This window comes from Mytilus galloprovincialis, chromosome 11, assembly GCF_965363235.1.
Source record: "Mytilus galloprovincialis chromosome 11, xbMytGall1.hap1.1, whole genome shotgun sequence".
In the NCBI taxonomy this organism is placed as follows: domain Eukaryota; kingdom Metazoa; phylum Mollusca; class Bivalvia; order Mytilida; family Mytilidae; genus Mytilus; species Mytilus galloprovincialis.
This window is the reverse complement of record NC_134848.1, coordinates 1199595-1214904: the sequence shown is the minus strand read 5'-3', so window position 1 is coordinate 1214904 and position 15310 is coordinate 1199595. Positions and strand designations below refer to the sequence as shown.

General features: G+C 32.6%; 1 protein-coding gene across 16 annotated transcripts in view; it reads left to right on the top strand.

Moving 5' to 3' along the window:
• Window positions 1–15310, top strand: part of LOC143051499 (CUGBP Elav-like family member 4) — a 127576-nt gene that overhangs the window by 95277 nt on the left and 16989 nt on the right. The window contains exon 1 of one of the 16 annotated variants that reach the window (XM_076224394.1): window positions 10309–10445. The exons of the other annotated variants lie outside the window; for them this stretch is intronic. Coding sequence (XP_076080509.1) covers window positions 10427–10445 — 19 coding nt within the window. The 5' untranslated portion in view covers window positions 10309–10426. Of the gene's footprint in view, window positions 1–10308; window positions 10446–15310 lie in introns of those variants that run through there. 16 annotated transcript variants of the gene reach the window in all.

Genomic DNA, 15310 nt, shown 5'->3' with positions numbered 1-15310 from the left:
GGAGACGTAGCTATAGCAAACCACCAGTATATTGATCATATCACTCTAACATATAGGGAATTAGTCAAGTTCGGTGAAATCATGTTTATGCCGGCTTGAAAGTGCTGTACAACCCGAATTTGTCATTTGTCAAAGGTTTCTTATAGATTTACATATTCGGCCGTTATGGCAATGCACTCATTCGTCATATTATACTAGTATTCATATTTACCAATCTAACTCATGTTAGATGAGGACTTTTAATCGGTTACTTTACGTGTATATGCAACTCATATAGCTGCGGCAGGCGACATACCAATCGGGCCTTCAATTTAAGTGTATATATGTTGATTGTGTTTTGTTGCCGGTGTTTGCGTTTTGTAATGCATGTTGTGTCATATATATAGAATTGGGTTGAAGTTCCCCCATGGTAAATCGGGCTTCTCTTATATGTAGTGCATGTGTTATATTAAAATTAAAATTGTGAATTGCCAAAGACAAAATTTTAATATAACACATGTATATATAGAAGAATAATCATAAATGGTAACTCAGGTTTCCCTTGTCAATCTTTAAAAACATAAGGGACATACACACGGCCGACACTCGGCTAACCGAGAGATTGGTCGGTTAATCCATATTGAGTATGTGGCTATATCGGTGGTTGGTCTGTTAATTGGGTTGGCTAAAGTCTGTTAATCAGGTGTTATCGAGAAAATCATTGAAAGTTCAACATGTTTCATAGTATAACTTTCTAAATATATTTTCATCATAAAAAGTATTCATGTCTAACAAAACAATTCAATGTACTGAAATCAGTGGTGTAATTATTATTTTTCTAGCTTCGATGTACGATCTGTAAAATGAAAAGGCGGGTTACTCATCAATAAATTTATACACATTTTACACACATAAAATGTACACAAAATGACACATTGGTTAAATTTACTTGCATTCAATATTTTGAACATCGAAAAAAGAAAGGCATGATGTTTGTTAACCATATTGATATCATTGTGTGAAAAATCTACACGAACATCTGTATTTTGGTGACATAAATCAATCTTTATTTAAAACCTGGTCTGTTAATGGGTCGGATGTATAAAACTCGGTCTGTTAATTGGTCTGTTAAGAGTTATGAATGGCAATAAAAGTATAATTTTATTGCTATATGGGGTGTTATCGGATCAAATGAGTAGGCTCAAGACGAGCGGCTAAAATGTACGAAAACACCACATGAGCAATGAAACATCGCATATACGGAAACAACACATGAAATTGAAAATTGATAAAAATGGTTTCAAAAAGTGTAATATTAAAGTAATATTAATTTCACCCAAGAATGATCGCGTATATCATGTTGATTCTGCTTAATTGTCATGCATGACACAAATTTGTCATCTACATTGGTAACCAATATATATAAATCAGAGATAAACGTCGTAATGTAACTAAACATCAGTAAGTAAAATATATTGGGATGACAAAATATGAAAAGAAAGAAAGAATTATGAGTAAGATATAAACAAAATGTAGAAAAAAATGACATAACAATTTAAAGAGTACAGAAATCAACAAAACCCCCAATCCGGACCCTCATGGTATACACGAGAATCTGGATGGAAACGCAGAATATAGAATAATATATAAGGACAGTAGAGAGTGGTACATTGCTAAAAACGAGAGAAAAATAATACTTCTTTAAGAATACACACATGAAACACCGATGGCCGTTGAAACAGTAACGGATTGCGATGTACTTATATTGGTGACAAATTCTAGAAGTTTACATGCGGACAACTATGGTGGCAGGTTAATGCCATTTTGCGTTTTAGAGCTTAGCGTTTTCGCCTTACATATTTTATATGGCGGAAACGCGAAATTGCGCAGTCGAAAACGCGAAAATGCGAAACCGATTTCTCGTTTTCGACTTCGCGTTTTCGCGTTTTCGACTTTGCGATTTCGCCTTTTCGCTATTTCGCGTTTTCGACCTATAGAATATGAAAGGCGAAATCGCGAAAACGCGAAATGGACTTCTCCGGCCACCATAGACAACTGTAGTTCTCCTCTGCACTTATGTAGAAAGGAACTAAACGGAATAAAATTAATTGAAACTTAAAATAACCAAATGTAGCTGCATTCGCTCCTTTCCGTTTACTTCTTTAGAGTGATTTGTAAACAACATAATATGATTAAGTAATAGAAGAAAAGAACCAATTGGATGAAGCTGACGAATTAGGGTTTAACGTCCAGTGACAAATATCATGTTCATATGTGAACGAGAACACGTTATATGTACACTGTGTTGTATTAGAAAGACACTTTCAGTCGGAATTGAGAACGTGCTACTTCAAACAGACACCAAAATTAAAGCTGATTGAAAACGTCAATAAAAAATTCATGCATATTCCAGAAGCCAATACATATCACGCTATATTGAAGTGACACACCCTTCAATAAAATGCAAAGAAAGTCAAAATAAAAATGCTCTTTCTAGGATACTGTGGCACCGTATTGTCATTTGTGTTTACTCAGGAACATCTCATTCTTAACTTTGTCGTGGCTAAATAACTCTTAACTGACACAATTTCAATTGTCCAACCCATTAACAGACTTTATTCCCATAATTTTCACTAAAACGTGGTATTATTCACGTTATTTTACAATTATCAAATATTTACTAATATCAATTTATTTTTTAGAACCACAGTACTATTTTTTGTCCTTTAAATGATATCTAAATTTGTTTGTTTCGCCTTTTATTCAAAAAATTGCTATGCGTATAAGCATAAATACTACATACTTGCGCGACGCCTTTTAGTTTTACTGAGAACTGCGCAGACTAAGAAATGTTTTTACAAATGCAAAATGTTCTATGATAGATATCATTTTGTCAGACACTTTTCTTTTTTTGATTTGGTTCTTATAACATGCCAAAAATCTGTATTTTTAATAGAGTTTAACATTAAATTAAGCGTTTTACTCTTAACAGACGTATAACCAACCCGATTAACAGACCAATCGCCCATATAGCCGCATACTCAATATAGATTAACCGACCAATCTCTCGGTTAGCCGAGTGTCGGCCGTGATACAGGTGTACGTGGCTTCATTGTTCGCATGGGCATACCAGTCGTAATGTTTGTTTTTCTACGAAAATCGGTCAGTTTCCTAATCTGAAAATTACAGATGTGATTTAAAAATATTAATTCAATCGTTTGAGATTAAAAAACAAACACAATGTAATGTTTACATAACGGCACCTGCTCTCTGGTACAAATATTGGTTTAGAAAATCAATGAAGTTTATTGTGAATTTACACAAATCTTTACTTATTTGATAGGATAAATATTTACCTTGTAAAATTTGGTAACATTATTTTCAATGGAATATTCTGATTTTTCGCGTTTTGATAAAAATTAGCTCGTAATTTTTGCAGTGGGCAGACTCTTAACTGATTGTATTCCATTTACCGTTAACACATTGTAATAACTGTCTTCCTGTTTTCATTAACACTTTGAGTTTATTAACAGTTTTAAAGATCAGAAGCTGAAATATATATCACAAATAAATAGACGTAGTCCCAACAACGTAATACCACCAAAGATACATCTATAGTTCAACAATCTCGAACAATATAGCAACAACAGTGACTACCGAATATAGCTTTCCAACGCCTTCATTTTCGTGAATAATTAAATTTAATAGAGGAAAATAAGATTTACCAGCAATGCTATAACTAATTCAAGAACAAAAAGTTATAAAAATACAACTGTTAACCAAGTTTTTTGAAAAAGATGAAACCTTAGGCGGTTTCATAAAAGGGGACATGTGGTAGGAACCTCTTTTAAAATACTAGTAGCTGGGTCCGCCCCTGAGATCAGTTTAGATGTGTGTTTTTTTTGTAAGTTGTTCTTGCTTTGTTCAAAGGAGACGTAGCTATAGCATTTATGCAAACCACCAGTATTTTGAACATATCACTCTAACATATAAGGAATTAGTCGAGTTACCATATATGAGGGCGGGTAGGAGGGGTCCTGATCCCGAAATCCCGAGCTTAAAAACACGAAATCCCGAAATCCCGGGCTTAAAAAAAACGAAATCCCGAGGTCCCGAAATTCGAAAAAATAATTCCCGGATCCCGAAAGGGTCAATCTCGAAATCCCGAGCTTAAAAACACCCGATCCCGGAGTCCTAGCTCATATATATATAAAAATGAAAAATGAAAAATGTTAACCAAGTTTTTGCCATGGGAAAGACACGTAAACATATTGTGGAGTTGAACTAGTTTTTTGTTTATAAAAGTTATGAATCTTGTTGGGTGTAGCGAAAGAAACTATACACATATGGAAAAAATAAACTTTGGTATTATAAAACATATATTGTTTAACCGGAAATAAAATGTCAGAAATAAAGTATATGAAGGGTAGGGTATACGTTAGGGAGACAACAAGCTAACGAATTATTAAACTAAATTGTGCAGTTTAATTACTTTTATCTTCGTTCTGTCGTCTGCTTAGCTGCTGCATTCTCTAGTAGTGGTGGAACGTCGGACTTCAAATGGGATTCTATATAAATGCTCGAGTATACGTTGCAGTACCTTCAAAATTTAGATAAATCATAATTTTGTAGCTATTAAAAAACTAAATATTTAAGTGTTGTTGACTTTATCATGAAGATCCCATTTAAAAGAGCGCCAAGGTACTTGTATCACCACCTTGTAACCCAGATATAAAATGCTAAACCAAAGTGTCCTAAAGTTACCTTTTGTATGTTTGTTATAAGTGTGTCACCAACATGAATTAATTCTTTATAACATTATCACCTGGTGTTCGTATACACCGCCTAAGGTTTCATCTTTTCAAATATCTGTAAAGTTTTTCAACCATGAAACTGTTAAAACTATTTCAAACATTCTAAGTTTTTGGCGGCACACTTAGTTTTTGAGAGACATGTGTTATTTTGGGGGACAGGTGGCTCATTGTTTTGTTAAGGTCATTAGATGTTTCTTTATTCGGCTTTTAGGGTGAGGTGACGCGTCTTTGAAGAAGAGACCCCCGAATACCCCTTTGTCGTCTGAGAGCCAAAATTGTCACAGAAATTGATCTCATTAGATATTCCACACTTAATTTATTTACGAGGTCATTAGTATATATACAATTCATTTGAAGTCGGAAGCTCGTTTTATTTAGCATTAATATTTAATGCGTACCCGATCCCAATTCAATGATTGGGAGCGAATTTGGTCATTTTGGTCCTTTTTGAGATCTGCAGATCAGGCTTCAGGTAATTGGCGGTTAATTTTCTCGCTTTTAAAAAAGAATTATTGATGACCATTCACTTGTAAAACTTTAATTTAAATTACACCGGAATTGATTCTTAAATAAATAGTGACACTTATTTTTAAGAGAAATTATAATTTGTTTTTCTTTCTATAAAACATGAATTTTTTTTTTGCAATTTTGTCCAATTAGTCCCCTTTTCTTCTTATCTTTGATTTATGGTTCCGGGGTCAAAGAAGTCGTATCTCAGGTTTTATGGAATCTGTCCTATCAGAAGCAATAAACTCGCCTTGATTGACCGATGACCCATCAATTCAAAACCATGTTCATGGAAATAATGGGTCGGTGCCCTTAGAAATATTCCCAACAACGATAATATCTTGGCAAACTTCGGACGCGTGTCTAGCACGCGACGTCGCGTGCGAAGCTTGTACTTTTTATGGGAACTTTCAGCGACACTTTCTTTGTGCGTATAAATTATATTTCAACCAGGGGTCATATCTATGACAGCAGTATAATTTCATAAATTGAAATGTATAAGCTGCAACAAAGAGATAAAATTCAGCTTTGTACGAATACCAGGATATTTATAGAGAAAGTTTCCAAGGAATTAGTATGTAGATAACAATGAGTGTCAAATAAAAACTTTTTCTCAATTTTGAGTGATTGACTGCTTTGTTGTTCATTTTCAGTGTAATTAAGGTGAAAGAATTTGCATTATTTAGTTAAAAAAAATAAATTTCCTGAACAAATATAGCAACACTCCTCCATCAAATTTATTTCAAGTGATTATACGGTTGCATTTTATATTTTGTGTGATTTTGGTGTCATTACTTTGAAACTTTGTTTACTTTAAAATATGAATTAAATTATATGTTTTGACAAAATTATGTTATTTTTTTTGTAAGAAATTTACAGTGTATGACCTAACGTTACAGTGCTAATCATGCTATAAAATTATTTAGATGTAACTTTTCAGTTCACATTTGCCATCGCTCCATGCATCTATTTACAATATTCTTTAATATATTGACTCATAATTGTCATACACAATTTCTTTCATTTATAATTCGCACCGTGTAAATCGATCGTCTCAAACAGACCATAAAATTCATAAAATCAGATGCATTTCAATTTAAATTGCAAATCGATCTCTCACCTGCCGGATATGATAAGCTCCGCCCTTTTTTACCTGTCGCGAGCCAGCCACGTGCCTCACTTCAAATTAAATCCCGTCACCTATGATTGTCAGATTTGAAAGATAACATATTATCAGGTGCTTATCGATTTTTTTGACTAATTTCTACAAAATCATCACAAAGCATATGTTTTTTAATGACTTTGTTAATCCGCTTGAATGACCCAACTTTATCACAAAAATCTCTAATGATCTATGGTAAAAATAACTAATATCATTATCTTGCATTTCTACCTGACTAAATAAATCCTGTTGATTCTCACGATAAAGGAGAACAGAAAAAAATACTGCTTAGTGCTTACTCATTCTTTTCAAATAGCCTGGCCGACAAAAAAGGTGCACGAAGCAAAGAAAAACATACTGCTTAGTGCTTACTCATTCTTTATTTGAACAAATATTAAAATTTTGGTCGATAAAAGAGGTTAGGCAAATTTTCCCACTATCACCAAAGGTAAGGGTTCACCAACTATTTCAAAATCAGAATTGAAAAAAAAGGGTGAAGATGTGGTATGATTGCCAAGGTAATTACTCTGCACATAAGACCCAAAATGACGTAGAAGTAGGCAACTATAGGTTAACGTATGTAGCCTTTAACACTGATGAGCAAAACCAATACCACACAACAAGTTATAGCGTCATTAGAATGACAAATGTAAAACAAACCAATCTAGAAAACGGCATGATTTATACCCAACCAATATCTACAGATCTACAGGCTACTGACTCTGGAAATGCATGATTTATACCCAACCAATATCTACAGAACTGCAGGCTACTGACTCTGGAAATGCATGATTTATACCCAACCAATATCTACAGAACTGCAGGCTACTGACTCTGGAAATGCAAATCTTGAATGTGGAGGGGTAAAACATGTTTGCTTGCGCCAAATTCTTGACCAACCTTGGACAGTGATGTAACAGTACACGAAACAGACTACAAAAACTGTTTAAAAGGGCTTTCTTTATTTGGCCGTACAAACGTTGCGAGCATGCATCAAACGGCAAATGCCTAGAACACAAAACGGCAAACGCCTATAGAACACAAATCGGCAAACGCCTATAGAATACAAAATGGCAATCGCCTAGAACACAAAACGGTAAACGTATATAACTTTTAACCTAACGTTGAACATATAGAACACCATACACAGACTCTTACCGTCTGAGAACCTTGAACGGTTTAAACATTTGAAGCTGACTGTGATACTGAAAATTTGTTTTAGACGTTTGAAAATTAACCAGATGTGAAATAAATGCAGGGTGTCCTATTTTTCGGATAATTAGAAACTTAAAGTATTTTTAGAACAGTTAAGTGGAACTCAATTTTATGGCATTCAATTTTTCGTATTCCCCTAGCACTTTCTGGTTTCCTCAGTACATCGTTCTGCTAACCCATTGCATCTGACGTTTTGTCGAGCTTGCATCATTTTTTTCAAGTAATTGGCTACTTTTTATATATTTGATATAAATTTGACCTAGAATTGTATCATCAAAGTCAGGAATATTTCATTGCACTATTTTTACCATAGTGTGGAAGTCACGCCTTCAAAGTTTTAATCGCTCTTTGTTTAATTTGTTTTATTTACTTTCGGGATTTCGAGATAACTCACGCAATATGTCAGATGATATAAACTTCATTATTCCCTTATCAACAACTTTTGGATACAAATACGAACAGATTTTGTACCGTTAACCAAACAATGAAAAGGTAACACTTTTGAAATAAAATCCGTTATAGCCTCTAAACCAAACTAAATAGAAAAGTGTGAGTAGCGCGTGCTGGTCGTCACCTAAAATCAACACTGTGGCAAACATTACCTTACCCTTTGTCGAACGGACAAACAATCCATTAGTACTGATTAGTTAGCAGGTGGCTGCGAACTGACCACTGTGGACTGACAAAAAGTGACCGATGTTACGTCAGAACTCATGACAGATGGCACTTGGAATTGACAGTTCCCAAACCAGTCTCTTATTTAAGAACTAATTTGATTCATTAAAAGCGATAGAAACATTTGAATTATATTTGAAAATTAAATTATGACAAATAATTAAATAAGACAGTCTCTTTTGACATTTCCCATCAATACTTTCTGATGATATTGAATTATTTTAGACGAGACAATCGGTACATTTGTAATTTTAATTTATTCACCAAATAAAAATAATGCATTTTGAGATGCAGTTTCATCTATTCGTCATATTCAAATGAAACCGTCATTTTATGCACTTAACTTAAGCAATCAATAGCATTCGGTGCAAACCAATTTATTACTTGATATAAAAAATATAACTTTATCAATGTTAAATATCATTTGAGTTTTTTCGTGTGTACATGTGGAAAGCGGGTTCAAGTACCGTAAAAATTATAAAGACCCAAACTTCATGTTAGAAACCTGTCGGTTGATGAATATTTAAACACACAGCAGATATAAACGATATTTAATAGAAAAATAATAAAAGACCGCATCATTTTTATCCAGAAAATTATAATGTATGAAAAACATAATAATATCCATAAGCAATATTAGAGATACGTTGAATATATTATAAGCGTGGGAACTTGCTTGTTTAATTAAATTATTAATACCGTACACACGCAATACGGATCAAGTTATAGCAAAAATAACTGTTGGTAAAAAGGCTTTTTGTTTAATTAATTTGCACAATATTACATACAGTAATCTACGATTAGTGTTTCAAAAACCATTAACGTATCCCTTTTTTGATGATGTGAAATATATTTCATAATTTTGGCGCATTATTCATTAATATAAGTTTTAGCAAAGGAAATGACAGATAATGTAGTGTATAAAAAAACCGTCACAAATTCGTTATTTTTAAGACTGAATCTATGCACATGTTTATATTATGTATTTTACAATTGAGCCGAATGATGTTAAGGAAAATGAAGAAGCATAATTTTCAAGTACATGTAATATTATATCCATTAAATAATTATTTGTGTTATCAAAAGCCGTCAAAGTATCCCCTTTTGATGATATGAAAACTACTTCATGTTATTTTCTAGCCCTAGTATACACAGAGACATATATATATGTCTGATATATATATGTCTCTGGTATACATTAATAAATGTTTGTCGAAAATTTTAAGAAAGGAAATGACAGAGAATTTAGTGTATAAAAAAACGTCACAAATTCGTTATTTTTAGGACTGAATCTATGCACATGTTTGTATTATATATTTTACAATTGAGCCTAACGCATGTTAACGAAACTGAAGAAGCATGATTTACAAGTACACGTATAAAATATAGATATATAATCTTCATCTCCATACAATTAAATTAGTAAATCAATTGTTGATGAACTAACTACATGAAAACGAATATCAGATATGTAATAATATCTACATAAAAACGGTTTCATCGATTAGAAATCATTTGGAGAATAATTATCACCTGGTTGCCAAGAAAAACGAAACTGTAAAAACTGACAGGTGTTGAGCAAGAGAATAAACAAAAAAATACAGGTGATTTTATACAAATATTAATCTTCTGGAAACCACCTTGCAAAAAACTAAAAATAGTTCGAAGTAAAAAATATAACAAAGTACAAGAAATACTATATCATTAATCAAAAACAATCAAATATCCTGTTTACTGTTCAACTATGTAAATAATTAACTCTACGGAACTTTCATTTCAACTTTCTCTAGTCTGACAGCTTCCAAAGAGGACGATTCCATTTCGACCAATCAAAAGGGGTGTTAAACATTCTTTGTTCGATGGCACGCGACCAGTAAACAAAAGCGATAATGGATTTGCCCATTCAATAATAACGGCAAACCGATTGAATTTACAATCTGTCGGAATATAAAGACTTGGGGTCAAGAAATTTTTGTCATTCTAATTTTTTTCTGTGTACAGGGAACATTTGTAATTGTTGTAACTTTGTCGTTGTGTGGCTTTTCTAAGTGTGTAAAAATCTAGCTGTTTAAAAATGGTCGTTGCAGGCGGAGGTATGTCGTTTTAACTAACATTTTTAATTTCATCATTTTAATCATTTTCTATTTTTTGTATAAAAACTAACAACTTTGTTTAGTTTGTATGTATGTTTAGTTGCTTATTTGAATGTTTATTTATGCTTTGTTTTGTGTAAATGTAACTGCACCTTTTGACGCGGAAAATTCTTTTTTGTTTTATTGATTTAGCTTGAAAATATACGATCTAGATAAATAATTGATAATTCCTGACAATTAGAAATTATATTCATTTGAGATCTGAATGGTACCGTACTTCGCAATATTTATTGATCCAACGATTTTTTGAAAACGTAAAAAGTATAGAATCTCTTTAGGAAGTTCCACTATAAGATGAATGAGTATTTTATCAGATTTTGTATAATATTACAAAAATGTTCTCAATGGGTGCATTTTACGACTGTAAAGTTTAGGTTTGAATGATAAAATAAGAGAAAACGTGCAAACTCTATAAATATATGCATGACAGTGCATGGTACTCACAAAGAAAAGAATCATTATATTATATAAATGCATGTGAATATCCCGATTTTATCTGGTAATTTTTCATCATTATTAAGTTTATCGTTCCCAGCGTGATTGAAGTTTTACTTCTGAATGATAAACAATTTCAACAAGTGGGGCACGGCACAGGATTGGAAGTGCGTTAAGTCCAGACGAATCCCTGCAGGGATAAAGTAAAGATTTCAAAGTGAAAGAGACTGACATTATAAAAACAAACATTTTTCTTAATCGGATTATAGTTAATGGTTTTATCCACGGGATTTAGGGTATTAGAGTACGAAATAAAAAAGAAAAACATTTCTATGTCGGATATTTGTTATAGGACTGTCGGAGAGGATTTTTCATACAGTAAGGATTTTACATTAAAAAAACGAAGTTTTAGCGTAGTCTTTCAAATTTGAATAAAAATCATATATATCTTTGTACCGGCAAGAAAAGAGATCTTCAATTGTTTAACAAGAATGTGCAGCAGTAGTGAATCTTTTAATTCTTGCTATTCCAAGGAATTTTAAGCACGCTATCTATAAGACATAAACTAAGAGAGTTCAAGATAGGGAGTTAAATTAATGATCAGACAAATGCGAAATTCTTGTAGAAAAGAAAATTGATTAGTTTTGGCAGCTGCCAAAATGTTGATGATGGTTTTCATATGCAATGCTAAAATCTGAAATAATTGTCGGAAGTAACTTTTGATGTACGCTCATAAGGAGATTAGGAAATTTAGTAAATTAAACAAGTATGTCATACAAATTTGTCATGAAAGAAGAGAGAACTGATATACGCTTAATTTATTTACATTAGGTGTCGAGTGTTTTATTTCTGTACAGGTCACGCTGGCTTTATCTTATCTAGTTTGGAACAAATTAATTAAAAAGATGCGAAAAATGACACTAGTTTGGAACAATTAAATTGAATAGATTTGAAAAATGACACACGAACGTAAATTATTATAGTATTGAATTCAATCAATAATCATTGTATTTTTTTCAACCTTTTGTATGGGATAATATTCCCTCTATAGAACCCCATTAAAATCGGTAGCAAGTGTCGAAAAAACTACACGACAGTTGGCCCTATAATTTAGCCATCTGTTAATGTGTGTTTATTTGTGTATGAATAACCTTTCCGCCGACCTCACAAAGGGGCATTGGTCTATACCTTTCAAACACGACAAAGAAGGGTAGGTTTGTGCATTAATATTTACATTACCGAAATATTAGATTTTAAATAGTGCTTTATAATAGGAGTACCACATGTTACCGCGTTAAGAGGTGCATGTATTTTATAAATTAAAAAGTTTTGAAACTTTTTTTGTCACTAGCGGAGACGTTTTTATGGACCAATGAATTTGCACAAATACGGCAGCTGTTCCTTGTTGTTTTATCATTGTTAAAATATTTCATCTTTATGTTTTCAACAGAAAATACAAATCATTTAAAAAAACTGAAATTGAAATTTCAAAAATTCCGATTAAATACATGCAGTCTGGAATATTTAATACATCTAGTTAAATTTTGATATAAGATGATTTTTTTTCTATAGACGCCCTTATCTTATATTACATAACATTGCTAGAGCGAACACGAGAGCAATCTTTTCAAATATTTTTTGATAAAATTTGACCTGGATTTTTAGTTCTTTGTTTTCGTAGCTACCGACAGATGATGTTCAAGGCAGATGTGCCGATTTTGTTTATGAAAAGGGTATTTGTATAAATCTGGAAGGATATATTTGGAAGTGCGCCACCTCTCTTAAAAGTTGGCCTCGCAAATGAATGTTATTTTTATTTATTATTATTACTTTTACTGTTAACTCTGGTTTTTGTTATATCTACTTTACGTGAGTCTGCATTTATGTATGCCGTCATACGACAAAATTATTTTTATGTCTACCTGTACGAATTTCAAACGCGCAATTTTACACCAGTAATGAAAACCTTCTATCATTTATGGGTAGACTTTACATAGATAAATTCAGCCGTATTTGACGTGAAACTGTACTTATGTATCCCGTCATACTTTGAACCACACCATTATTTTATTTATTATTTTTACTGTAAGTCTGTTTTTTGTTATATCTACTTTACATGAGTCTACATTTATGTATGCCGTCATACGACAAAATTATTTTTATGTCTACCTGTGCGAATTTCAAACGCGTAATTTTACACCAGTATGAAAACCTTCTTTCATTTATGGGTAGACTTTACATAGATAAATTCAGCCGTATAGGAAAAGCAAAATGAGAATGTTGAATTTGATGTATGCCTTTTTGTGCTACTTTGTTACATTTGTTGTTTATGTAGTGATATTAAGATGATAACACAATATTGACTGTTGTACCCCTATTTTTGACATTTTTACTCTTTGAGTATGTTTGTTTTGTTCATGCATCGTTGACAATGTAATGGAATTTGATGCGACTGTCATACAAGTGAGAGGTTTAGCTAGCTATAAAACCAGGTTCAATCCACCATTTTCTACATTAGAAAATGCCTGTACCAAGTCAGGAATATGACAGTTGTTATCCATTCGTTTGATGTGCTTGGACTTTTGATTTTGCCTTTTGATTTTTGATTTTCCTTTTTGAATTTTCCTCGGAGTTCAGTATTTTTGTGTTTTTACTTTTTATCCAGTGATTCAGTTTTAATTAAACTGCTATTACATCAAGGGGTTTCTGGTTTAACAGAAATTTACTTTTGCTTTTAGTAAAACCAGATGTTTTCTTTTTAAACGAGCGGTAAAAATAGAAAAGAATTTTTGATGAATGATCCGGCAAATATGCCCTGTAATTTCAATTCGACGATACCGTAATTAGCCAGTTACAAACCGCGTCTTTTTATAACTTCAAAGTAGATACACACAGTTATTGTATTTGGTACAACTACTCAAATGTCAATGGTATACTAATGTATTTATGTATCTATGTTAAAAACAGAACTAAGGGTATCGTGGAAATATTTCAGAATGAATTTTCAAGTCTTTACACAGAAAACTTGATCATGGAAATATAAGGTTTTATAAAATTCAAACTGATAACTTGTGACCATGCAATGCAAAATAAAGGAAACAGGAAACATTTTGATTTTAATCTAATTTGTTGCGGTAGAAGCGCGTTTCAAACTCTCTTCTCCCTGACATATGAAATGCAGATGCTTCAACCCTTGGGAAGCTGTAGAGGAAAAGTCGCTATGAAAATATAGGAGTATTCATCCATTATCTTTCATACCCGGTGTCCAAATGCTCGCGATTGTACCTAAAAAAGAGATAAACATGTAAAACTGTTATTCTCAGTATAAACAATCTTGAACAACATCTTTTATTCTCAGTATAAATAAACAATCTTGAACCTCATCAGAATCGTTCATGCTATCTCTACAAGTCTTTGATTTATTGGAACGAAATCTGAAAATCTGGCTGACGTAAATAGTTGGTTGCTGATCGATCGCCTGGTACTTTAAGATTATAATGACTTCTTTCACTTGCTTCCCTTAACTCAATCATTTCTTCATAGATCGTTCTTTTTGGACGTGACCACCGTTAATGGGATCCGTCGTTGTCGTCTTGAGGCCCTAGTTACATTTATTTATAGAGGTATACGACGGGATATAGAAAATAATATGCAAATATGAAAACGCAGTGCTACCAAATGTATGCTCGACAACAACAGTTTGTGAAGACTTATAATGAACGTATATATGTTTTTTGAAGTGTTTTATTAAATAGATATATTATGAAACCGAGGAAACGTATTTTAAGAGACCGTTGTTGGTCTAGTTGCGTACATTCATTGGGTGGGAGTTTTACAACATGTATAAATCCGTTAGGTTAATATGCGGGTGCTTGTATTACCATGTTTTATTTCTCGCTTGTACCCACGTACTTGTTTGATTAATCTTTGAGACAAACATACACGTTTGTTAAAGAATCGAAATATAGATATATACAAACACATTAAACCCATTTGTCAAGTTTAGATTTGAAAATCAAAGAATATTGACTTTGTACCTAAAATACCCCCTTATCGACCCTCGTTATAACGGAACCATTCCATCACTGGATAATAAACCGTATTGATTTTTCGGAACCAGATCAATTCTTATTCCCAAAGCCGACTCGGAAATTATAATGCTTCTGGGTTTGACAATATTGCATCCAAACTAATGAGTCATTGATTTGTACAACGCACAATTACGGTCTCAAAACCATTAAATCAGTAAATGTGACACACAATAAGGGTACCTGTGTTCTTTTCTATTTTAAATTTCCAAGAGGAATAAAAATCGTTTATTTAACATTGGCAAATGCATTAAACAAAAGAGATCATTTTGAAATCATATA